The following is a 24,099-nucleotide window of genomic DNA, read 5'->3' on the forward strand; positions in this document are numbered from 1 at the left end:
ATAATAATAATAATATTATTAATACATATACCGAAAGGGGGGGGGGAAATCAGATACATGACACCTATGCATGTTTTCCATCAGTTCAGTTGCCAGGGGAACTCTTCTCTGTCTTGAAACTTGAACAGTAATGGCATATCTAACGCTGAGAGTGTGGAAACATGTACGAGGTCGAAGCTAGAATCTTTCCTGGTTTTGGCTTGAACCAAACTGGAAACCTTCATCAACCACATCCTGCAATATATCGAGGACCAAATTACAGCTCCACCATGTAGCAAACAGAAAAAAAAAAAAAAAAAAAAAAGTCTAGTTGAGAAATGAGCATCTTCTCCACATTTCCTCTGGGAATTTACATGAAATTCACATCGCTTTCTTCCAGTTATTGGCCGCGGGTATCCAAGGGCATGTTTTTTTTTTTTTCCTTCTGTTTCCAGCTCACAGAACAAACGTTACTATCACAGAATTGCAAAAACAAGTTAACACACACCAAAACAGAAGGTAACGTTAATGCTTAAATGAAAAGGTCCTCTCCAAATAATTCATTAAAATATTTGCTTTGTTTTTTAAAAAGTCATTTTGGGAAAACACAACACCCAAGACGACATCAAAGGGCTGGTAAGTAGTTAAGGCACTCGAGTCGCACGTGCTGCATCTCCGCATGGGTCTGTAAGGCTATGGCACTGAGCGAGGCGCCCGCCTCTCTCTCCACCCCCCCTCCCCCTCCCTCCCCCACCCCGAGAGCTGAAGGGCACTGAGGAAACCTGGGGAAATACAGACTCAGGACATTTTGCTCTGCTGGCTTTCGTCTGTGTGCTGGGGGGCAGGACGGGCTGTCATTCCAGGCCCAGGAGCGAGGCGCTGTCGGCAGCGGCCAGGAGGGGGTGGGCGGGCCTCCTGCCGGGCAGCTCCAGCAGGTCCTGCACGAGGGCCGCCGGGCTCTCCCGCTCGGGGTCACCCGGGGACGCCTGCTCCTGGGGGCTGCCCGCGGCAGCGGCCCTGGGGGCACCCCTGCTGGCCTCAGCCTGGCTGGCACCCGCCGTCCGGCCGGCGTCCTTGGGGGCCAGACTCTCCTTCCGGCTGCGGGTGCCGGCCACGTGGCTGCCGGCGGGCAGGCCCGGGTCCGCCTCGCCCTCCGACGCGGGGTTGTTGCCGCTGTGGGCGGACTCGCTCTCGCTGTCCTCCTCGCCCCGCTCCTCCTTGTCGCTGTCCTTGCCGGGGTGCCTGGGCTGCCGGGCCTTCTGGTGGACCCGCTGGTGGCGCACCAGGCTGTGCTTCAAGGTGAAGGTTCGCTCGCAGGTCTGGCATTTGTACGGCCTCTCTCCTGGGGGACGGAGAGAGATTCACGGCTGTCAGCAAGGCCACCGGCACCCACCTCCCTGCGTTGCATGAGAGCAAGCGAAGGCCCCAGGGGAAGGGCGGCGGGGCGGGGCCGGGCCGGGCCTCCCTCCCGCTCACAGGAAACCTTATCTGTCTGAACTGGCAAAATGGGGAAGGAGGAGAGTGGAGGCCCACACAGCCCTGTCTCCTCGTCCTTCAGCCCAGGCTTCGCACACCCGATCCAGGAACCAGAGTCCCAGAAGCGGAACCTCAGGGACAACCAGACCGGCCTGAAAGAACCCCGTGGAAGGACAGCAGCGGCGTCCTTCCCAGAGTCGGGCACCGTCGCCAGGGACCTTGCAGGGCGGCACCTCCCTAGTCAAAGCTGCAGATATGCTGTGCTCTGACTCAGAGCAGCTGGGGCTTCCCCTCTCGCTTGCAAACACGGAGCTGAGAGCAGCTGAGAGCACCACCTGCCAGTAGCCCGAGAATCTCTCTCTGCTGGGAGCCAAGCTCCGGTGCCCTCAAGTCCCAGAACAGGGCCGTGGGTATGTGTGTGGGGCACGTGTGCACCTTGGCCGCTGGGAGGAGAGGGGAGCTGAAACCAAGACACAGGGGAGCTTTTCTGTTTGGCGGGGGAAGAATCACTTGTATCTTCTGGCTTCACGAGGACATCCAGGCGGCCTTTCTACCAGAACAGCAGCCCCTGCTTTGGGGCTTGCAGCCTCAAGCCCAGAGGCGGTGGGTTCCAGGAGGAGCAAGGACGTGCCCAGGAAGCAGCCGGGTGACCGCCCCGTTCAGCCCCATCAGCCCCGCTGCTGCGAAGCCAAGAACAGACAAGGTTCTCGCTGCACGGCCCACCTAACACCTGCTGGCTGGCGACGAATCCCGGGTGCCTCCCCACACAGGCCCCGGGCCGCCAGCCCCACGGAGCCCGGCCGCAGCACCTGCTCCGCCGGCCACACCCCCAGCCCCCCCCCCCCCGCCCCCGGGCCAAACCCACATTCTTCTAGGTGCTGCTACCAGACAGGGCAGCCATCATCCCCATTCTAGAGACAGGACGACGGAGGCTCAGAGGGCTAAAAGGCCGATCAAAACGCGCTGGCCAACACCCCTCCGCCGTCCACTGCTCCAGCCCGTGCCCTCCAGTGCTAAGTGCTGGACAAGCCCTTACAATTCCTAGCTCACCCGGACTCTCTCCCCGCTCGGCAAGGGCGTCCTGCTGCCCACGGCGGCTGGAGGACGGGAACCCGGCTGGCTCGCCGCCCCCTCACCCCCCACCAGCAGCCCTCCCTCCGCCCCTGCCGCCTCACCTGTGTGCGACCTCATGTGCCGCGTCAGGTCCTGCAGGGACCAGAACCTCTTGCTGCACACGCTGCACACCTTCTTCCTCTTGTCCGCCTTGCTGGCCGCACTCCTGGGGGAGGCTGTCTTTGGCTTCCTGTCGTCCTCACTCTTCTCCGAGGGCTTCTGCTCGGCCAGGCCCTCCCCATCCCCGTCCGAGGGGCCCTCGGCCTCCTCGCTCTGCTTCTCCACAGGGGCTTCGGACACGGCCTCCGCCTGGGCGGGGGGCTCGGCGGGCCTCGGAGGCAGCTCGGGGGCAGTGGGCGGTGGCCCTTCGGGCTCCCGGGGGGCCGCGCTCTTGTCCCCGGGCTCCTCGCGGCCGTGGGCCTTGCGGTGGCGGTTGAGGGTCCCGAGGAACTTGAAGCTCTTGCCGCAGACGTGGCAGGCGTGGCGGGCGTGCCGGTGGTCCTGCGCGGCCGGGTCCCCGCCGCCCCCTGCGCCGGCCTCGCCCTCGGCCAGCTTGAAGCCCATCAGCTTGCTGGCGAGGTTGAGGTCCAGGCTCTTGTTGCTGACCGTGTCCTCCTCGGGGCTGTCTGCGTCCTCGTCCCACTCCTCCTCCGCGCGCTCGTCCTCGGGCTCCGCGTCCTCCTCGGCACCCCTCTCCTCCCCGGCCAGCGGCGTGGCTGCCGCCGGCTTCGCCTCCTCCGCCGGCGACTCGTCCGGGACCGGGCTGGGCTCGGCTGCTCCTTCCGGTGTCGGCGGCTCCCTCTCCCGGGAGGTGAGGTCCAGCACTTCGCCTCCCGCCGATGCCTCAGCGTCCGACTGGCTGTCTGCGGAGCAAGCACGGGGCAGGCTGAGACCCGGGCCACCAGACACGCCCCTTCCGAGGGCTCGCTCGTGACCCACCCCCCCGGGGGCCTGTCTCCCAACCCCCGCCAGGACCTCTCTCACCCAAATCCCCCTCACCCCTTATGTCCCTCAAGGGCCAAGACGAACCTGGGGTTAATTTTAAAAAGGCAGAAGGAGCAGCCGCACATGGGAGCACACAGGCTGGGGTCACAGGGTCGCTGCGCCTGCAGCTCCCGTCCTCCCTTCACCCCCCATGTCGAGCCAGCCCCCTCCACGGGCACACACAGGGATGCTCGGGGCCCCCAGGGGCAGCCAGACAGAGCGACGGCGAGAGAGGACAGCTGGCACATTCCAGAGACTCGCAGCACGAGGGAGGTTGAGGAAGCTGAGCCGGAGAAGTTATTTTCCAGTGCGAAGAGGTTGTATACACATGCAGCCTACACAGGACCACCCCCCAAACACGGTATCTGGGAGCACCTCACAGGAAGTGGCCCAAAGCAAGTATTCTGTGTATGTGGCACTCATGCTCCCGCCTGACGGCTGGTTTCCAGGAGAGGTCCCAGGCAACAGGAGACGCATGCACATCTGTATGCACACCTGCAGGCCCCCCTGGCAGCTGTCAGGACCCCGTGTAGGGAGCGGAAACATTCCCTGTCTCTCAAGGGGTTCCTACCTGCCCAGTCTCCACAGCAAAACCAGATGTGGACAGGCCACCAGTTTCTATCAGCCTTCTTAAGGGCTGGCCTGGTGGTAACAGTATCGACACCAAAGAGATGACAGTATTTATCAAAAGCACCATCTCCTCTCTATTCTGGTTGAACAAGGTCTTAGCCAGTATTTTATTATGTGCTCTGACAGTGACGCTAAAGCTTGCTGAGCCCGACTAGTAACTACAGATGCAATGGCCAACGGACTACTGTGGCATCAGGCTGATAAAATTCGTTATTTCATGGCACATACGTGACATGCACCTCCCTCATCATGCCAGGTCTCCGATCACAAGTTCACACATCTAACCTGAAGCCTCACCTGATGAGAGCAGACCACCGCCACACCGACCCAGGCCCGTGGCTCTGAGTCACAGGCTCCACGACTCGCCACCAATGCAGCCCTGGGCTGGGGGCAAAGGAGCTGCACCAGTCCTGCCATGGCCACACTGCCTGGGGCTCTCGGCTCACCTACAGCAGTCTACGCGGCTCTCCCACTTTACTTCTCTTCACTGGTTTTATTCTGACTACTTTTTGGCAACCACTGTTTGAGTATCTTAAAAGGTTTCAGAAGGAAACGAGTAATTGTGGGGTGAATATAAAATTTCTGAATGAAATTCTGACAATTTAAATGATTTCTGACAATTATCCAAAAGATGAAAGAAGATGACCCCTGAGACATGCACACCAACATCGAGGCCATATTCCAGGGGAAAAACCAGCTGCTCATTTTCTTGAATCACGCAAATGGAGAGCACCTATTAAATGGCTTTTGGTATAAACTCCACAATAAAAAAAAATACAGAATGCTTGGTTTCCTATTTGTTGGTTCCGTGGGTAGTTACATTAAAGCCAAAAAAAAAAAAGAAAAAACAAAAACAAAAACGCGAGGGGAGGGTTGATCTCTGGTTACTCCCTATTTGTCCCAGTATATTCTAGGCTGTTTCACTTAATTATTAATTTTTTTCCACCAAAGAACATGGATTATTTAAAATTTCAACTGTAGTAGGATATATTTAAGATGATAAACTTTGGGGGAAAAATTCACAGTGAATTCTGAAATCAAACCCAAGTAAAAATACTAAGATAATACACTAAGATCAGATCGTTCTGACTCCTGGGCCCTCCCTAAGTGTGGATAATAGAGTTCACCCTAAAGGCAATGGGAGGCCAACTCACTTCCTCCGAGGAGTGGAGAGGGCTTGCTGCGTTCTACCCAACGTCCACTAGGGGGCGTGTTTTAGCAGGGCAGCCGGTGCCCTTCAAGTTCCCAGCAGCACCAAGGGCTCTTCTCAGCAATTCTTGGGAACAATGCACTTAGCCCCCTCTGTCTCGTGAACACCCGCCTTACAGCGCCAGGTCCTATCTTGACCTCGTCCTCCGCAGCTGCTCACCCTTCCAAGCGCAGGTGGCAGAGCTGATGACTTCTGTAAGCAATGCGGCTTTAAAAATGTGTTGATTTGGGGACTTCCCTGGCAGTCCAGTGGTTAGGACTCTGCGCTTCCACTGCAGGGGGCCTGGGTTTGATCCCTGGTCGGGGAACTAAGATCCTGCAAGCTGTGAGGTGCAGCCAAAAAAAGAAAAGAAAAGAGAAGAAAAGAAAAGAAAAGAAAAGAAAAAGGGGAGGGGGAGGGGGAGGGGGAGGGGGAGGGGGAGGGGGAGGGGGAGGGGGAGGGGGAGGGAGGGAGGGGGAGGGAGGGGGAGGGGGAGGGAGGGGGAGGGGGAGGGAGGGGGAGGGGGAGGGGGAGGGGGAGGGGAGGGGGAGGGGAGGGGGAGGGGAGGGGGAGGGGAGGGGAGGGGGAGGGGAGGGGGAGGGGGAGGGGGGGAGGGGAAGAAAAATGTGTTTTTTTTCTGTCCCTGTCAGCCAGTCCCTCATTCGTGATGCTAATCTAAGAAAACTGCTAGAGGAAGCAGACAGAATCTGAAGGCACTAGTAGGTAAGAAGCCCAAAGATCCTCTGATGCGATGCGGAGTGTGGAGACTTCTACGTTAGCGTGACAATCAAGTATCTACTGCTTCCTAGAAATTTCGCGTCACCCAACTGAGGTGACAATGTACTGACCTCAACGCCTACCTGGCTGGGCAGGGGCACAGCCTCCACTTTATCTAGACCAGCACTCCCCGTGGTGCAGTCCATGCCCGTACGTGGCCTTCTGGGCTGGCAAGGGGGCCACCACTGAGGGACAGTCTTCAAGTGTCCACGCTGGGGAATTAATTCCCTGGCGCTCCAGTGGTTGGGACTCGGCGCTTTGACTGCTCTGGGCCCGGGTTCAATCCCTGGTTGGGGAAGTAAGATCCCAAAAGCCGTGCGGCGAGGCCAAAAAAAAAAAAAGTCCATGTTTACACTGATTTGAAAAGTCACGTGCAGGTGCCCACAAGTAGGAAGGCTCCTACAGGCATCATCTGAGGAGGAACCAGGAGCGTCCCCTGAGGGCAAAGTGGGCCAGGGCACCTCTGCCCACAATAAAGTGAACCACAGTTCCAGCCTAGCTTTGAACTATCAATATGTCCCTTTCAGCTAAAACTGCCCCCATCTGAGCATCTTCAGCATGCCTTTGGGGGAAAATCTAGGGCGCATTTTTGTGAGACCTTATGTGATCAAAAAAGTCAGACCTATGTTGCAAAACATGTCCTGGGATTTTAAGAAAATGCAACCTAGGCATATAAACCTAGAAATCCCTCGAGAACTGCCTTGGTCATTTCCTGCCTTTGTGTTTTTACGGTCTTTCTCCAAAGCCTCACTTTTAACTTCATGGGAGGGAGCCGGAAAGAAACCTTCACTCCCTCCATGATGCTCACCTGGTTTAAAAAAATTCCCCTTGAAATCACTGAAATCCACCTCCCTGACCCTCCTTCCCCCCATCTTACCTCTCAGCCCTCTTTCTCACCACGGATTGTGACCACAATTAAACCAAACCCATATTTTTCTCTTTGCTGGTTTCACGTTACAACTCTCACTGAACTTTCTTTTTCCAGAGGCTTTGTCCCTTAAAGGAAACCTACACAACCTCCGGGCAGGGTCGGGGCAAGGAGGGCGCTGATGGGACTTGGAAAAACAAAACTCATAACTGCAATTTAAAAAATAAATTCACCCCCATGAAGATGTGGGCTGCACCGAAGCTAAGATATAAGTTCCGATTAGCTTTGCGCCTGCAGGAGCCCTGGCTTTGGTGTTCCTTGATCATACAGATCAAGATGCTGAACCTAAAGTATGCATCCAGCACGTGGCTGTTACACTTTAAGACCTGTCTGCCAGCGTCGGAAACCAAGGGCTCCCCGCGGCCACCTCGACTGTCAGCTGCTTTCCCTCCTTTGGGACCGCGACGGGCTGTGAGAAAATGGGCTGGGTAGAACGTGGTGTGGCAGCTGACACTCAAACACTGAGAGGGGTCATCCCAGCGAAGGTGTGCTCTGCCAGCCTCGCTGCCAGTTTCCTGGGGTTGGACAGCAGATCACCCAGCAACCTCGGGCTCGAGGGCACCCGAGTCACGGCAAGATTTTGTGGGACCTGTGCGTTTCTCTACTCACAGATCCTGGCAAGCCACGTGGACCTGGACGCTGGAGGCGGGGTGGCAAACCGGCCTGTACTTTTATACCCTGAGAGGGTCTGGGCGCACCGTGACCGAGGGCCTGGCCGCTCGAGGGCTTGTTTCACTGGGCTCGGTGGGAGGTGTGGGGAAAGAGTGCAGGGCTCGGCACCAGCCCCTCTTCCTGGAGAGGCTGCCCGTTCACCGCGCCCCTCTCCCCCGTGACTGGGACAAGGACGAGGGGGCCGGGGCTGGGGCTGGAGCTGGAGCCCGACCCTGCAGTCCACACTCACTCACAGACCACACAGCCCCCAAACCACCCAAGTCTGCGGGAGAGAGGCCCGGACACGGTCACAACCCTAGAAAAGCACATTTGCGGGGAATCTCCTCGGATTCAGAAAAGGGGGAAATGTCAAGCTTTCAAGATTTGCCAGACTGAACCCATACCTGCAATAGTTATTCAGCACTGGCCAACCAGCCCTGTGTCTGAGTAACCTACAGCAGCCGATTTTCTGTTTTATTTGTTTTGGGGGGTGAGGGACACAAAACCCCAGCAGTTGGAGATAATGGAATATATTGAATAGAGGACACGAGTAAATACAGAAGCTGTAAGGAAAAAAAAGGTGGCAGGAGACGCACGGGGCAGCTGTTAATTGCTCTATAGGGGCCGGAGGAAGGAAGCACATATCAGCACATGAGAAGAATACCCGGATTCGGGTCAAGCAGAGAGGTGATTAAAGAAAGGACATGCAGAGTGCTTTTTCAAACAAGACAAAGTTTTTTTTACTGGGAAGAGTTACTGAAAAGAAGAACGCCCCACCCAGCCCGGCCCCTCCTGTTGAGGGCGGGGCATCACTAGCCCCTGCAACACCCTGACACCCGAGTGGCCCGTCCCTGCTCTGTAGGATGCGGCAGACGCTGGGGTTTGAGAAAGCAACACCCGAGGAGTTCCACATCCCTTTCAGACGTGTTCCTAGGCAGAGCTGGACTGTGCTCCCTCCTGCACAGCCCAGCTCCACGGGGCAAAGGGCAGGGACAGGCGCCTGGAGTGGGGGGTGGGGAACAGATCTTCCCTAGCAGCTCAGAGAAGCAGCCTGGGGGCGCTACCATGGCCCCCATACCCGTCCTGCTGCTGGGCTGCCAGCAGGATGCCTCAGGGTCCTGCAGAGAAGGGGAGGCCGCCAGCCGCAGCGCAGAGGCCGGGGCGCGGCTAACGGGCTCCTGTGGCGCCCTCCTCTCCATCACTTGGAGGCACTACCTGTGCTATCATGGGCTCCAACATCACTCTCTTTTGACTGGGGGATAAGCCCGTTTCTTCTCAGGGAACAGGCGGTAACTCCGTGTTTGCGCAACTGGTGGCGTTCACAGTTAGATTTGGTGGAAAAGAAGGCACCGCATTTTTGACAAGGGAAGGGTTTCTGACCTGAAGCGGGAAAAAAAATACATGTTTATCTGGCTTTCTACTGCAACGAAAAAGAAAAATCGCTTTCCATTCATTCTCCTGGGATCGTTGGCATTTGTCCACCCCCCCACCGAACCCTTCTTCTAAGAAAATAAACAAAATACATTTAAAAAAACAAACAAACACTGAGAACAGCAGCAATTCAAATGATCACCTTCGCTTATCCTGAGTGGGATGAAAGATTTGTCTTCAAAATACTAAAAGTTAACAATGAAACCAAGATACATATCTGAAGTAAAACAGCAGTATTACAATTACAAATCTTACATAATAACTACAACAACAAAGGTGAGTGAAGGGATTTGAGCACAGCCGGAGAACACCTGTGTCCATCACAGAGAGAAGACGCCTGTGACAGTTTCCAGCCTGGCAAGTACCGTGGGCGTGGGGCATCGAATGGGACGAAGGGCAACGCCCAGGCCTCCTGGAGGAACCCTGAACCCTCTGGCTGTCTCTGGGGTCCGGCCCTCCCACCTGGACTGGGAGTGCTGGGTTCTGACTTCCCGGGATGCCTCCTGTCTGACCTCTGCCCAAGGTCACTGTGGTCCTAGCTGGCAAGACAGCGGAGGTCGGCTTGGTGCACGAAGGTTCGCTGTCCCCCTGCTCTAAGCTCTTGCTGGTGGTGGATCAGTGACCAAGGTCCCGAGTCTCATCAGAGCCGCGGGCTCCACTCAGCAGCCCGCGTGCGAAGCTGAGTCACTGAGCAGCCCCCAACCCCACCAGCCCCACGAGAGGGCCAGCTGCCTGTCCGCCCCCGGCCATTAGCTGCTTTGACCGGCCTCTCCCCTTCTTCCATTTGGATTCCTTTTGCAGGCTCCTCAGCACCCGGTCCCTTGTCTGCATGGACGGACGAGGGGGCGAAGCCAGGGCAGACCACGAGGACAAAGAGAAGGAAAGAGGAGGGACCAGGGAAGGGAGTGGGCGGGCACCAGGACAGAGGAGGCGTGGTTATCAGCTACTGCATCACTGGATTCTTCTGTTTTCCCCCGAGTGCCACATTCTAAGGTCCTGGTTTCTGATTTTACAGGGAAAAGGTTTCGTGCACCAACAAACAGGACTCATAGAGCTGCAGCCAGCACGGCTGTCTCATAACCCCAGGGCTGCCACGATCACACACACATCAAGACATGACAGGCAAGTCAATCAGCGCGGTTCCCTGGAAACACTAAGCGGGGTGTGGGGCTGGGCTTCAGCCTTCCACTCAGGTTTAGACGAGCATTAACGGACCCCAGACCCAGCGCAGATGCACAAGTCCAGGCACCAGGGAGTGAGCAGCGTGGGCCTGGAGCCCAGACTTCTCCGGCCAGGAAGGGCTGGCACTGCCAGCCGCACAGCTCTGGGGCGCCGTTTGCACGGAGCACACCGCTGTGACCCCGAATCCCCGCACTCCAAGTGTGGGCATCCGCAGTAACCAAAGAAAGGGGACACCCACTTCCGCCCGAGCCATGGCGCCCAATCACGGGTAGAGGTTTTTAAGAACACAGATGCCTAGAACCGTCAAAGACCACGGAATTAGAAGCCTGGCAAGGTGGAATCAGACACTCAGAAACCGGGCCCGTGCACCGCTAAGGAGCTCCACTTGGGCCTGAGAGGATGAACTGGAGAACCCGACTGCTTCACAAAGCTTGTAGGTGTTTTGCGCTAAATTTATAAAAATGCTCCCATTAAAAAAAAAAAAAAAAATCACGCTTTTTGCATGAAGACTAGTTGTAAAGTATTTTAATGTTTTTTTTTGTGTGCCCTTCTCGCTTTTCACTAAAAGTTGAACATAATGTTTAATAATTATTCAGGCTGTGTTAAGTAAGAAGAAACTACTTTTCCTTTAACATTTTATTGTCAAAAGGCAACATCACAGCTTCCCTGAGTCAGGCCAGTTTGAAAAACAAGAGGACCAGGCTCGAGACGAAAACAAGTCAGGAGCTGTGACTATGAACTGTGACCTGGTTCTTGATTTCAAATAAAGCAGTTAGTTTCTTGCTTCTTCCTCTTACATGATTTACTCTGTAATTTTCACACTGGTCAATGCTTCACTTTTACAGCTGGTTTGAATAGCCAGGCTGATGTCCCATGATGATGAAGAGTCATGTTAAGGTTAACTGTAGAAAACGATTCAATGACCTGAAAGTATTGTATCCAGTCAGGAAGATTCCCAAAGTGACAACTAACAGGAGTCTTTAAAAGTTCCCATTTCACTGCATAAGCTGCACATGTGACATAGCAGTGTGCTCTCTCCAGACTGCATGCACAGAGGAAAACAAGAGCGCTTTTACTATTTTATGATCATACAGGTTTCAGAAAAACCTTGCTGACTCGTAATCTATGTGGAAAGTATCCAGTGATTTTATTCATTTGGTAGCAGCCACAGAAGACTGTTTCAGCAGGGGTGTTTCTAAACGCACCTGTAACAAGGAGCTACCTCTGCACCAAAGGCCCCTGACGTCCTTCCACCCCACCCCGCGATGTCAGCCATCGGTTTTCACTCTCACAGAACAGTCAAGAAACGAAGAGAGAAATTCTTCAGGAGACGACGCCGTCTGGCAGGCACTGGGCAGGAAGGAATAAAGGACGAACAACCAGAGCAAGTCCGATGGCCCGGCCTCACACCCTCAGACGCCTCTCCGTCTCTCCGTACCCCCCAACCCCGCCCCGGCCCGGGGCACAGGCCTCTCTCTGCCTGTCTGTCTTTCTTTCAGGATTTGGCAGACGCAGGGCCGGCCAGGTAAACGCTTTCAGAGCTGCCCCTTAAGAAAGTTGGAAGCGGCCAAACACGGCTGGTGTCAGAAGTGCTTCCACACTGAGGTGTGTACATCTCACTGCTCTCAGCTCCGACGCTGGTTGCCTGTGAACAGCGGGTGGGAGAGGTGGGTGGGTGGGGCCCCAGGCTGGCAGAAAAGGGCAGCGAAGCCAACCATGAGAGAGTGAGAAGGCAGGGGGCCTGGGGTGTCAGAGCGGGGGGGCTCCTCGGCATCACAGGTGCTGGCCCCTCCGTTCCATGAGGAGGAAGATGAGGAAGGGGCTGAAATGGACCGTTTTCTGGCACTCTCTCCTCTACCTGTGGCCTCAAAACACACGGGACGCCCACGAGGGGGAAAGGCAGGAAGAGTGAGCCGTCTTCTCCTAAAGAGGCAGCACTGCTCAGGCTGAGAAGGGAAGGAGCCAGGACGGTCCTCCTCAACAGGACGCCATGGGCTAGCAGAGGAGGGGAAGGAGGAAACTCAGCTGTGTGTGGAGGTCACGCCAGGATCTCACAAAGTACGCCAGCAGACACCAGCTTCCTCCTAAGACGCGATTCCTAGAACCTGAGCCACGCAGAGAAAGGGCTGAAACCACGTGCCCCTTGCCTGAGCAACAGTGAACCCCCGGCGGGACACTGAACACCTGGGCTACTTAATGCTGCCTATTTACGGGGCAGGGTGCACTGGAAACACGTCTGTGAGACGATGTATAGATGCTAGAATTCTTTGCATTCGCTGAGAGGTTGGGAAAAGGCCGACTCTGAAGATGCACAGTTTGCTTCAATCCAGTTTAAAACTGGACACCACTCAAGAGCTTCTGGCTGGAATGCAGCTAGATTGTAACACTACCACGCCGGCCCCCCAAGCCTCTTCCCTGTGTAACGAGGTTTTACAGGGTCATTGCAGAGTCCACGTTTAGTTTCTGTTGCATGTGAGCCTCAGTCTAATTTCAGCATTGTGGAGGGAGCACCTCACAGGAAGCCAGGAGCCAGGCACTCGGAGATCCCACAGCAGGCGAGCCGTCTACCAGGAAAACCTCAGTGTGCAGGAAGGGTGGGCAGGGCACAGGATTTCTCAGGCTCCGTCCAGCTCCAGCACCGTACCAAACGTAGCCGAGGGCTGTACAAAATTACTAAATGGAGCTACTGCTGAGACTGCTGCTGGAAGCTGAGGCTGTGGAAGAGCGAAGGACGTTACCCGAGCCCCATGGGCGCCAGCCTCCGTCCAGGTCTAAGCGTGCGGTTAGCACCATCCCACGGCCACAAAGCCTCTGGTCAACAGCTCGTGGTCCACAGCCGTGTTCCACCTTGTCTCAAACCACTTCCCAATCTTCTGCACTGGGACGTGTCAGGATACAGCGGGGCAGAAGAGGCACGCCCCCTGCATCCTCAGACGGAACCTGACCCTGGCTCCCACCCCCAGCACTACTGCGCGTCCCCCGAATGCCTGCAGGCAAATTACTCAAGCCTCCCTAAACCTCAACTTCGTCATGGCAAGATGGGGACGACATGGCCCTCGTGGCCCGGTCACCGCCACTAGCCCTGGAAGGGTTCTCTACCCGCCCGAATGCGCCCCTCGAGAGACAAAGCCCGCAACCCCACAGCAAGAACACAGGATGTGAGGGACGGGCTGGAAGCAGACACAGCCGTCAGGGGGCAGTGACTGTGGGGGGAGAAGCGGCAGAACATGTTCACACCTACACCTGCCCCCGCCCCCCCCCCCCCCCGCCCCCGTCTCAGACTAACTCCCATCTCCTCTGCTCCGTTCCGACGCCACCAAATTTTAAACCAACGAGGACACTTCGGCGTTCAAAAGGAGCTTCTATCAGGCACCTGGAAAGACACGGCACGACCCTTGAGAGGAAGTACTGGCGGCTCAGTCCTCTCAGGGAGACCGCTGGTGTGCAGGGAAGAGAACAGAGCGCCCGAGAACCAGTGGTACCGGCCAAGCACAGGGCTCCCGGCTGGAGGAGGAGGTGGGGAGGCGGTGCTGGCAGGGGAGAGCGCGCCTCATCACACCCAGACCATCTGCTTGCTCAAAGGCGGTAACGGGAATACTCACTTCTCCAGAGACTCTGCAGGCGACAAACAGGTGCCACCCAAAAAGGGCGGCAAGAGAGACTGCTGTGTGGGGCACCTTCTCTCTAAGAAGCATCTTCTTTCTCAACTGCTTTCTTCCTTAGAACTGTTCCCTTACTTTGTCAGGCTTAAATGATTTCAAACGGAGAGAAAATGACAGCCTGAAAATGCAGCACAGACTCTACAAATCTAGGAATTCTGGTTCCTGTTAAATGAGTCCTCCGTGGACAGACACTCCTGACTGATGCCTGGGTTTGAGGCCCCACCACGCCGGAAAGAGACGCCGTGCCCACGCGGCAGCCAGCCTCAGACAGGCCCTGCAGCGCACCCTCCCCTCCCCTCCCCTCCCCTGCCCTGCCCGTCTCCTCGGCACTCTCATTGCCCAGGACAGCTCTGCCATCCCCTCCCGATGTCCCAACTTGTTAGGAGAAACAGCCTTCCACGGAGGATCCACCCTGCGTGAAGCCTTTCCACCTGGATACAGAGCGTGGCTCCCGCCCAGCCCCGCCATCTTCCCCTCTCCACACCGTCACGAGCCTCTGCACTGCCTGCGGTTGCCAGATTCAGCAACTAAAAATACAGGATGCCCAGTTAAATCTGAATTTCAGATACACAACAAGTAAGTTTTTAGTACATCCCAAATAGTGCGTGGAAGATATTTATACTAAAAATTATTTGTTGCTTATTTGAAATTCAAAATTTAACTGGCATCCTGTATTTTATCGGGCAATCCTGTACCATACAATTCTTTATTCTGTTTTAGGTCCTATCAATTAATATTTGGGTGGTGATCTCCAAAAGGTTAAGGATCTCACCCAATTTGTCCTTAGTTCAAAGATGTAAATTTTGAATACTCAGCTTGAGTATTCAGTAACTCATAATTAAGATGACCTTAAGATGACCCTAAGTTGTAGGGTCATCTGACTACTAACTACTTGGTATAAAATTATTTAAAGTGTATTTCTTATCTCAAACTTCTCTTTAAAAATCAATACACGAAAACATTTGAAAAATACTTTTAGGATATCTTTTTGGCAACTTAAGTCTGTTACTTAGAATAATATTTATATTTGCGTGTTTCTCTCTACAACAGCCAACAATTTTAGTACAGATACAAAATTTTTTAAATTCTAAAGCTACTCTGTCACTGACGTTCACGATGAACAGGAGAAGATGTAATCGCCTTAGTGAACTGAAAGGTAACTGCAAAATTTGCAATATTTCCCTTTATGAATACACAGCAGTCAAAAGAACTTCGCAGAATGTCTGCAATTTTAAAAGCTGCCTTGAATGCAAATTCTTCTGCCAAAGTCCTCGTCCCCCTAAGCTGCCTCCTGTGCGTAACCAAGTAGATAATGCCTCAACCAAGCAGATAATGCCTCGACCACGTGAGGGATGCGATGGCCCAAGACCATCTCACCTAAAAACACCCTGCCTGACCCTTCCCTTCACCAGCAGCCCTCGGAGGCCCAGACAATGGAAACAGGCCATTCTGGTCATACGAGCACACAGGGAAAAACTCTCGGCCCCATCAGGCAAGCCCCTGCTTCTGAGACTGAGGGAGAAGAGAAGCTAGGAATGGGGAGGCGGGAAGAGGGCCCCTCCTTCGACCCCACCCGTCGCTGCCCCTCAGCCCGGCGGCTGGGCCACAGCCTGCCCGGCCCTCTTACCAGTGTGCGTGAGCATGTGCCTCTGCAGGGAGCTGGCCCAGGGGAAGACCCGCGGGCAGTGGGGGCAGTTGATCTTCTGCAGGCAGCTGGCATAGGAGTTGCGCTTGGCCCTCAGCAGCTTGTCCTCCGGGGGGCTGCCCTGCTCCTCATCGCTGGGCCCGCTGTGGTCCGCGGCCGCCTCGTCCTGAGCGTCGTCCTCCGCGCTCTGCAGGAACGGACTGAACTTGTTGGTGTCCGTCGTCGCCAGCATCTTCTCGATGCTGGCGAACTCCCCGCTGGAGTCCAGGTCCGCCCCGCCGCTGGTGCGCAGCCGGCTCCTCGTCCCCTTTTTCCGGCCCCTCTTCTTTGACAAACCAGCCGGTCCCGGCTCCGTGGGCGAGGCTGCCTCTGGGCTGGTGGCAGCAGGGGGGGAGTCACTGGATCCCTTCTTGCCGGCGACGTCGGTGGTGGCTTTGGAGACGGCGCCCCCTACAACGTCCGCAGCTGCGGTGTCACTGCCGGTGCTCGCGGGCCCCGGGTCGGCCGCCTTGGTTTTCAGCAAGGTGGGGGCCGAGGACACGGATGAGATGATCTGGGCAATGGAGGCCAGAGGGGGCAGCTCTTCCGTCACGGGGGGCTTTGGCAAAAGCGGGGGGGGCTTGGGGCGCAGCGGCCGCAGCAAGGCTGGGCTGCTTATGAGGGTGGAGTTGCCCAAGAGCGGGGAGCTGTTGACCAGGGCTGAGGAGTAGATGGGCACAGCGAGTTGAACGGAGCCCTGCAGGGGCGGAGCCGGGGCTTCCAGAGCGCTGGCGGCAGAGGCCGCCGCTACAGCGGCCGCGGGCTCTTCCAGGACCCCGCTGGGGCCCAAGGTCGCCGGCAGGGCGGGGCGGGCTGGCGGACAGGGAGAGGCCCGCTCACTGCTCGCGGGTCCCTGCTCGGGCTTCCTGGCTTCCCCGGGAGCGGCCGCGTCCTCGTCTCCTCTCCTGAGGTTCTTGGGGATGGACAGATCGATGGGCTCCATGGAGCAGTCGTACGGGGCCGAGGCGCAAGGGCTCAGGAAGGAGGCCGAGTTCTCCTGCTTCACTTGGACCAGGGCCAGGCCCTTCTGGGAGAAGTCCAGGGGCTCGTTGAAGTCCCCTGCGAAGTTGCTGGCGGGCTCCACTTTGACCGCGACGTGCGGGGGCAGCGGCTGGGCGGGGGCCCCGTGACGAAAGCCGTTCTGGGGCTCCAGGAAGGCGGCCAGGGGCTTGCGCTCGCCTAGGGCCACGCCGCCCTCCTCCACCCGGCCCGGGGCCTCGGCGGGCGCGTCGGCGGGGCCCAGGCCGTCGGCCGCCAGGACGTAGCTCTCGATGTCGCGCTCGGGCACGTGCAGGTGCTGTTTGAGGACGTGGTGGATGCAGTTGCGCTTGGCCGAGAAGGCGGCGCTGCACTCCTTGCACTCGAAGGGCTTGCGGGCCTTGGGGCAGCCACCCAGGCCGCGGCCGCAGTGCGTGCGCATGTGGATGCGGAGGGCGCGGTAGTGCTTGAGGTCCTCGCCGCACAGCCGGCACACCGTGTCTGGGGAGCAAAAGGCGTCCACCATCTCGGCCGCGCTGCTGGTCACGTACTCGATGTTCTTCTCGATGTCCTTGCGTGTGGCCTTGAGGTGCTTCTTGCGCAGGTGCCGCTCGCAGTTGGCCTTGACCGTGAAGGGGTAATGGCAGATCTTGCAGATGTAGGGCCGCTCGCCGCTATGTGTGCGCAGGTGGCGGATGAGCGCGGCCTTGTCGGCGGCGATGTAGTCGCAGATGTTGCACTGATAGGGCGAGATGCCCAGGTGGGAGCGCACGTGCGCGCGCAGCACCCCCGAGAAGGCGAACACCTGGTTGCAGAAGCGGCAGGGGTAGAGCACCTTGCGCATGGCCGGTGCCTTCTTGCCGCTGGGGGCCGTCATGATGGCCTTGAGGTCCCCCTCTGTGATCTCCTGCTTGATCTTGGCCTCCATGCTCAGGGGCAGGAGGGCCTCGATGATGCTGTCCTGCTCCAGCTGCGTCTTCATCTCGGCCTGGCCCGGCAGCTCGAGGCGCGGCTGCTGCAGGAAGAGCTGTGCGGCTGTGTTTGGCTGCGCCCCCGACTGGGACTGCAGCAGGTGGGCGTCGGAGGCCGCCTCCACGGAGCCCTTGAGGAGCTTCAGCGGCGGCGGGGGCAGGCTAGGGCTGATGCAGCCCGGGGAGGCCTGCTGCGCGTTGACGAGGGGCGGAGGCGTGGAGGTGGCCACCACCGTCCGCGGCGTGACCAGGGGCTTTGGCTTCAGAGGGGGCATGTGTTTGAAAATGGCCTGTAGAGGGGCAGCGGGGGCCTTGGACAGAGGCGGAAGACTGATCTGAGGGGGGGCCGAGGCTGCCATCTTCAGGATCTGCTGGATGTCCGCCAGCTCGATGGCCGACTCCCCGGAGATGGGCTTGACCACAATACTGCTGTCAGGCTGGATGATGAAGCCCTTCTGGAAGGGCTGCAGGGACAGGTGCTTCACGCTCTCCTTGGTGGCCGGAAGGACGGTGAGAGACCCGCCCAGGGAAGCAGCTTCGAAAGGAGACAGACTCAGCAAGTTGGTGCAGCCAGGGTCCTGAGGTAGCTGACACTTGAGTGCCTGGAGCTGTATTGCTTGGTTGTCATCCGGCAGTGGCTCCTCGGCCGGTGCAGGCCTGGCGTCTTTGATGTGCTGCAGGCCCAGCATGGCCAGGAAGACCTTCTGGTCGGGGGCGTCGCCAGGCAGGGCCCTGGCCTGCAGCTGTTCCCGTCCCTGGTCGGCAGTGACATGGCTCTGCTTGTGCAGGGTGAGCGAGGAGAGCATGGGGAAGGCCTTGTCACACGTGTCGCAGACGAAGCGGTGCTGCTCACTGATGCACCTGCGCAGGTTCGTTTCACACCAGGCCTGCATGGAAGCCGGGCGGGCGGAAGCAGGGGAACAGAGAGGAGCATTTAGAAATGACTGCCAAGCTGCACAGCTGCCCCGGCATCCGGCCCTTCTCCACGGCACGTAGTGTGCCCACCTTCCCCTGCTCGCTAACTCCCGGACTGAGTAAGGAAACCAACTAAGCATCTTACGAATCCTATCTGCTTGATGAATGACGCCAATCCCCAGGATGTCTCGGCAGGGCAGCACCGAAGCACAGTTAAGTAGTAACACCACAGAAGTAGGATTAATTCTCTCTTTAAAAATGGGGGCCTTGCAAGCCTAACTGATGGCAACTACCACCATCAGTGAAGAACTGGCTTCCTCTGTGACTGCGGGGGAGGAGCTGCCTGGGAAGGGGCACCATGGGGGAGGGGGGCTACATGAGCGTACACACGTGGGTACGTACACACGTGGACATAGGTGTATGCGTGTGCACACATGGACGTATGCACGTGGTCACGTACACGTGGAATAAGTCACTGAGTCTGGGGCTTCTGTGATGGAAGGATTTCACTGTTGATACCTTCTACCTCAATTTTTTTTTTAATTGGAAAAAAATGAGTTCCAAAGTAGTTTTAGCAGGTGTTTTATAAGCAGAACACAAATACAGCTCAGGCTAACACTGACCCAAAATATTTGAATAGAAGCTACAACACTAGAAATATTTAGCTGTGATATCGATATTAAAGAAATATTTAAAAAATACAAATTCAATTCACCTCGGGCTGTGTGGGGTAGTGAACAATTCACAACTTTAAACCCAAATGCCCCCCAAATGGGCAAAGTACCGATGAGCTACACTCATATGCCAGTTAGCATGAAATTCAGCACGCAAAATAGAAGGCCGCCCGCCCTCGTCAACTCAACAACTCAATGAAACGGGAAGGGCCAAGCTGAATTTCAAGAGAAAGGTACTACTAAACAGAAAAAACCCAAATGACAGCATTTTAAGGAAAGGAAGCCTCAGGTGAGGAAATTCAGTCCAGCTGTGTGGACCATGGAGGCGGCTGCCAGTCATGGGCCAATCGGAATACCTGAGAAATGCGAGGAAACTTCCTACAGGAGAAGTCGGTGAAGCCTAAGTCGTGGAAGCCGGCAGGGATGGAGGGGTTGTTCTGGATGAAGGGCCTTCCCACGGCGTCCCTGGGAAGCTGCTTGTGGACCAGCGCGTTGTGGCGCAGCAGTCCTCGGTGTGTGCGGAAGGTGACGCAGCAAATGTCACATCTGCGGGAAGAAGACACAGGACGTGAGGAGGCGGCCACGCCAGGGCGTCCACCTGCCCGTTAGCCGTATTGTGTTTTCCGTTGCTTCATTTCAAGGGAGCAAAACAAAAAGGATGTGACATCAAGAAGCCAGCCACCTCACGGTGAGCAGCAAAAGCCTCTCCCTTTCAAAAAGAATGTATGTCCTACCAGCCTCTGGATACCCAGTCTTTGCAGACGGCACAAGTGTGGACAGAGCAGAGAGGTGGGAACCTGAGGCCACTTGCTCTTACCTGCGTTACACGATGTGGAGGGAACACTTCCCTCCCCCAGCTCCATGGATTCTGATTATCGAAAACGTTTAGAAGCCAAAAAGCACAAATCTCCACAGCAGCTGGAGCAGTCACACATCAGCATCCCTGATACGTGACTGGGATAAAATGATAATCAGATCCTCCAACTGAACTGGTAGCACGTGACAGCGATCATGTATTCAATTCTGCTATTATTACCATCTACCTAAGAAATAACCATAGCTCCCGAACGCTGAGCCCACGCTAAGTGCGAGGGCACCCCTCAGGGGTAGCGCACGACCCGGCAGGTGGGTGGGCATTCTCATCTTCATCTTCCAGAGGAAAACACCGAGGCTCGAAAATGTTCAGCAACGTGGTGGAGGTCACACAGCCAGGAAGAAGCAAAGACAAAATGTGAGCCCTGTTCATACTCCCACCCTCACCTACCATGAAGCCATCTCCCTATCCTAGAAAGACTCTTACAGATGCGGTCCATGGAAAGATGAAAGACTATCACGCTTCACTTCAGATATGACTGCATACACCTGACCCGTCCTGGGCCACATGGACGTGTGACCAACACCACTTTCTAACGGTGGCTCCGTTTTCTCCATGTTTCACACCAGTGCCTCCTTCTAGGTCTTCACTGAGAGCCATCTTAAAAACCAACAATCATTAGGACATCACCCGCATCCTCTAGACCTGCACTGAATAGAGCGGCCATGACAGCCCTACTTAAATGAATTAACACGTCCTCAGTCACAGGAGCCCCGTCCCACGGGCTCCGCCGCGTCAGGCAGTGCAGGCCTGGCTCACTCCCAGGATCGCAGGAAATCCCACTGGACAGCGCCTCTTTCCAACTACTTACGCATACAAACACATCTGCCCCTCACAAAAGCTCTACGGCAGGTCTTATCCCTGTCTCACAGAGAAGGAATCTGGGGCACAGAGGGGTACAGCGACCTGATTGAGCTTACACTGCACACACCTTAATGGAAACTTTTTTTGCTTTGAAATTCTTCTCTGGAAATCAAAGAGATAACGGCATCACCCATGAAGCAGCTGGGCTTCACGTGTAGCGCCGAAAGACCAGTGCCAAGTATGTGCAGCTCCGCTCCCTGTGCCGGGCCGTGGCTGGCACAGCGGCGCACTCCTGTGTCCCCACCTCCTCGACACCCCCCTCCCCCTGCTGACGCGCCCGCATCTCGCCACCGAGATTCCTGTCATCATTCAATTAAATTTAGCATGCTGGGTTCCCACGAGCCACTCAAAACACAAACCCCTTTTGAGGGACTTCTGGTTAAGCTCACCGACTGTGATAAAGGCTCTGGGCAGGGATGGCCGCAGAGAACCCAGACGCCTATAGGTATGGAAAGTTCTCACGCCGTGGGCCGGCACAGCGCAGCTTCCGTCTCTCCCCGGCCCTGCTTCCCGCAATCCCTTGCACTGTTCAGATTTTCTCTCCCTGCACCTCTTCCTCCTCCTCTCTGTCCTGTCTGAGCCACAAGCAGGTGAAGTTCGGGGAACTGTCTGGAAGCTGGTCTGTGCCTTCCCCGAAAGCTGAGACTAAGAGGAGGTTAAGAAAGAAAGGACAAGCGCAAAGGCAGCAGGGAGCTGCCACCCAGTGGGCCCTCAGGCGTCTTCCACCTGACGTCCACGACGACTCACTCTTCCCGAGTTAGCACCGACGACATGTATTTCGTGTAGTATACTTGCAAAGTGTTTATAATTAACTTTTACCAGCGCTGGGACATTGCAACAAATACGTGAGCTCAGCGCATCCTAGCAACCCTGCCGGTGTGTGACCATCCCATCACAACGGAAGCGGAGGCCCGGTTCTCGCTCGCCCTCAGAGGACAGCAGGGCTCCCTCCGTCTGGCAGAGAAAGGGTCGCTCACCAAAGCTGGGTAAAGGGGTGGGGTGGGGGAGCCCTCATTAAAAAAAAAAAATCACGCACATTTAATATTTTACTCAACCTAAAACATATTCAGTTGATCCTCATTATTTGCGGATTCTGTGTTTGTGAATTTGCCTACTTGCCAAAATTTATTTGTAAACTCAAATCAATACTCGCGGTGTGTGCTTGGACAGGCAACGCAACAGAGAACAGAGTGGGAAGAATCTGAGTTGCCTGACGCACACGTTCCCTGCCGGGGTTGGACAAGGAGACGCTCTGCCCTCTCGTTTCAGCTCCTACTGTAAACAAGTGTCCTTTTCGCTGTCTCTTTAGTGCTGCCACATTTCTAGCATTTTAGTGCTTCTTCTTGATGAGTCTGCTATTTAAAATGGTCCCCAAGGGCTTCCCTGGTGGCGCAGTGGTTAAGAATCTGCTTGCCAACGCAGGCGACACGGGTTCGAGCCCTGGGTCGGGAAGATCCCACATGCGGCGGAGCAGCTAAGCCCGTGCGCCACAACTACTGAGCCTGCGCTCTAGAGCCCAGGAGCCACAACTACTGAGCCCGTGAGCCACAACTACTGAGCCCGTGTGCCACAACTACTGAAGCCTGCGTGCCTAGAGCCCGTGCTCCACAACAAGAGAAGCCACCGCAGTGAGAAGCCTGTGCGCACCGCAACGAAGCGTAGCCCCCGCTCCCCGCCACTAGAGAAAAGCCCGCGCAGCAACAAAGACCCAATGCAGCTAAAAATAAACAAATAAAATAAATAAATTTTAAAAATAAAATAAAACGGCCCCCAAGCGTAATGCTTAAGTGCCACCCAGTGTCGCCAAGAGCAAGAAGGCTGTGATGTGCTTTGTGGAGAAAATACGCGTGTTAGATGAGCTCCGTTCAGGCGTGAGCTAGAGTGCTGTCGGCTGTGAGGTCAATGTTGGTGAGTCAACAGTATATACTACATAGAGTGTCTTTAAACAGAAACACACTTAATACAACAAGGTTATGTATCAATTAGTTGATGAAAATGCGACCAGAGGCTTGCAGGAAACTAACCCTGTGTTTCCTCCAGGAACAATGGTTCAGTGCCCACTAACTCTCTGTCTGTGGGGACTTCACGGAACGTACCTACCGTGTAACAAGACTCCACTGCACATTCAACTCGCCCATCTTCTATGGGGGCCAAGGACTTAGGTTTGAGTCTAGTTCCACTGAGCGCAGATCCACGTCGTCATCACTGTGAGGCACGCTCATAACACAGCATCTTTGATTTCTGGTTTTAGATGCTTTCAGGTAGAGCAAGAACTTAGATTTCTGCAAACCAAACTAAAGCAGCAGCCTAGGTTCTTATGACTGTTTCTCTCAACTGTTCACAGCTGTCTTGCCCACCCTAAATTTGACAGCAAAACAAACAAACAACAGCAACAACAAAAACCTGTCCAATCTGGATTATGTGCAAGTATGCCTAACTTAGTTTTCAGACTATTCTTTAAAAAAAAAAAACAATATTTCGCTGGCTTACAGAAAATTTAATTAAATTACAGCAAATAATTACAAGTATTACTGACATAAACAGGTTGGGGAGAAATAATACTGACCCTCGGCAGCCTGCGTGTCAACTGCAGAAGGTGAGCAGGTGGGCCTGGGCAGGGGGCTGCACGCTTCTTGAGCTTTTAACCTTGAGCTTCTAACTTTAGAGTTAAAACGTTTTTGAGCATTTATCCCGTATCTGCTTGCTGTTGGAGAAGTGTGTGTGTGTTATGTATCTTTATGCATTTATATGCATACATATGTAATGTACCAGGTACATTATAAAATATAGAAATAGAAAGTTTTAAAGGATGAGTGAAGAAAAGTCCTATTGTTTTGCCTTTGTGCCCCAGAGATCTTTCTGAACACCCCCCTCTTTTGAGACTATGGCATCAGTGCAGAGTCTACTGGCCATGAGTATTCCACGTGAGGGCATCACCCGTGGGTTGTACAAGGGAATGGAGAGTGTCTCGGAAGGTGGCGATAAGGATTACTGCCCTTCTACCGTAGCCGTGAATTTTCAGTAACGCTGAGTTTGCACCATTTATCTAGACGTATCCATCTCCTCCTTCATTCTCTTATTCACCTTCAAACCCTTCCCATTTCTGGTACCTGGTACCGAGTTTGCGCTCCATACAC

The 24,099-nt window shown here is 55.5% G+C and overlaps 1 protein-coding gene across 5 annotated transcripts in view; it reads right to left on the reverse strand.

Annotated features, from left to right (window-relative positions):
* Positions 1 to 704: 704 nt before the first annotated feature.
* RREB1 (ras responsive element binding protein 1) overlaps positions 705 to 24,099 on the reverse strand; it is a 129,027-nt gene continuing 105,632 nt past the window's right edge. For 3 of the 5 annotated variants that reach the window (XM_068557643.1, XM_068557644.1, XM_068557645.1), the window contains exons 9-13: positions 19,581 to 19,770; positions 15,630 to 18,522; positions 8,943 to 9,107; positions 2,631 to 3,431; positions 706 to 1,321 (exon numbers count right to left, since the gene is read on the reverse strand). In XM_068557643.1, the coding sequence (XP_068413744.1) occupies positions 834 to 1,321; positions 2,631 to 3,431; positions 8,943 to 9,107; positions 15,630 to 18,522; positions 19,581 to 19,770 (4,537 nt within the window). In that variant the 3' untranslated portion in view covers positions 706 to 833. Of the gene's footprint in view, positions 1,322 to 2,630; positions 3,432 to 8,942; positions 9,108 to 15,629; positions 18,523 to 19,580; positions 19,771 to 24,099 lie in introns of all 5 variants that reach the window. The other 2 variants (XM_068557647.1, XM_068557648.1) reach the window with 2 other exon arrangements.

Source organism: Eschrichtius robustus, chromosome 12 (genome assembly GCF_028021215.1).
Source record: "Eschrichtius robustus isolate mEscRob2 chromosome 12, mEscRob2.pri, whole genome shotgun sequence".
Classification (NCBI taxonomy): domain Eukaryota; kingdom Metazoa; phylum Chordata; class Mammalia; order Artiodactyla; family Eschrichtiidae; genus Eschrichtius; species Eschrichtius robustus.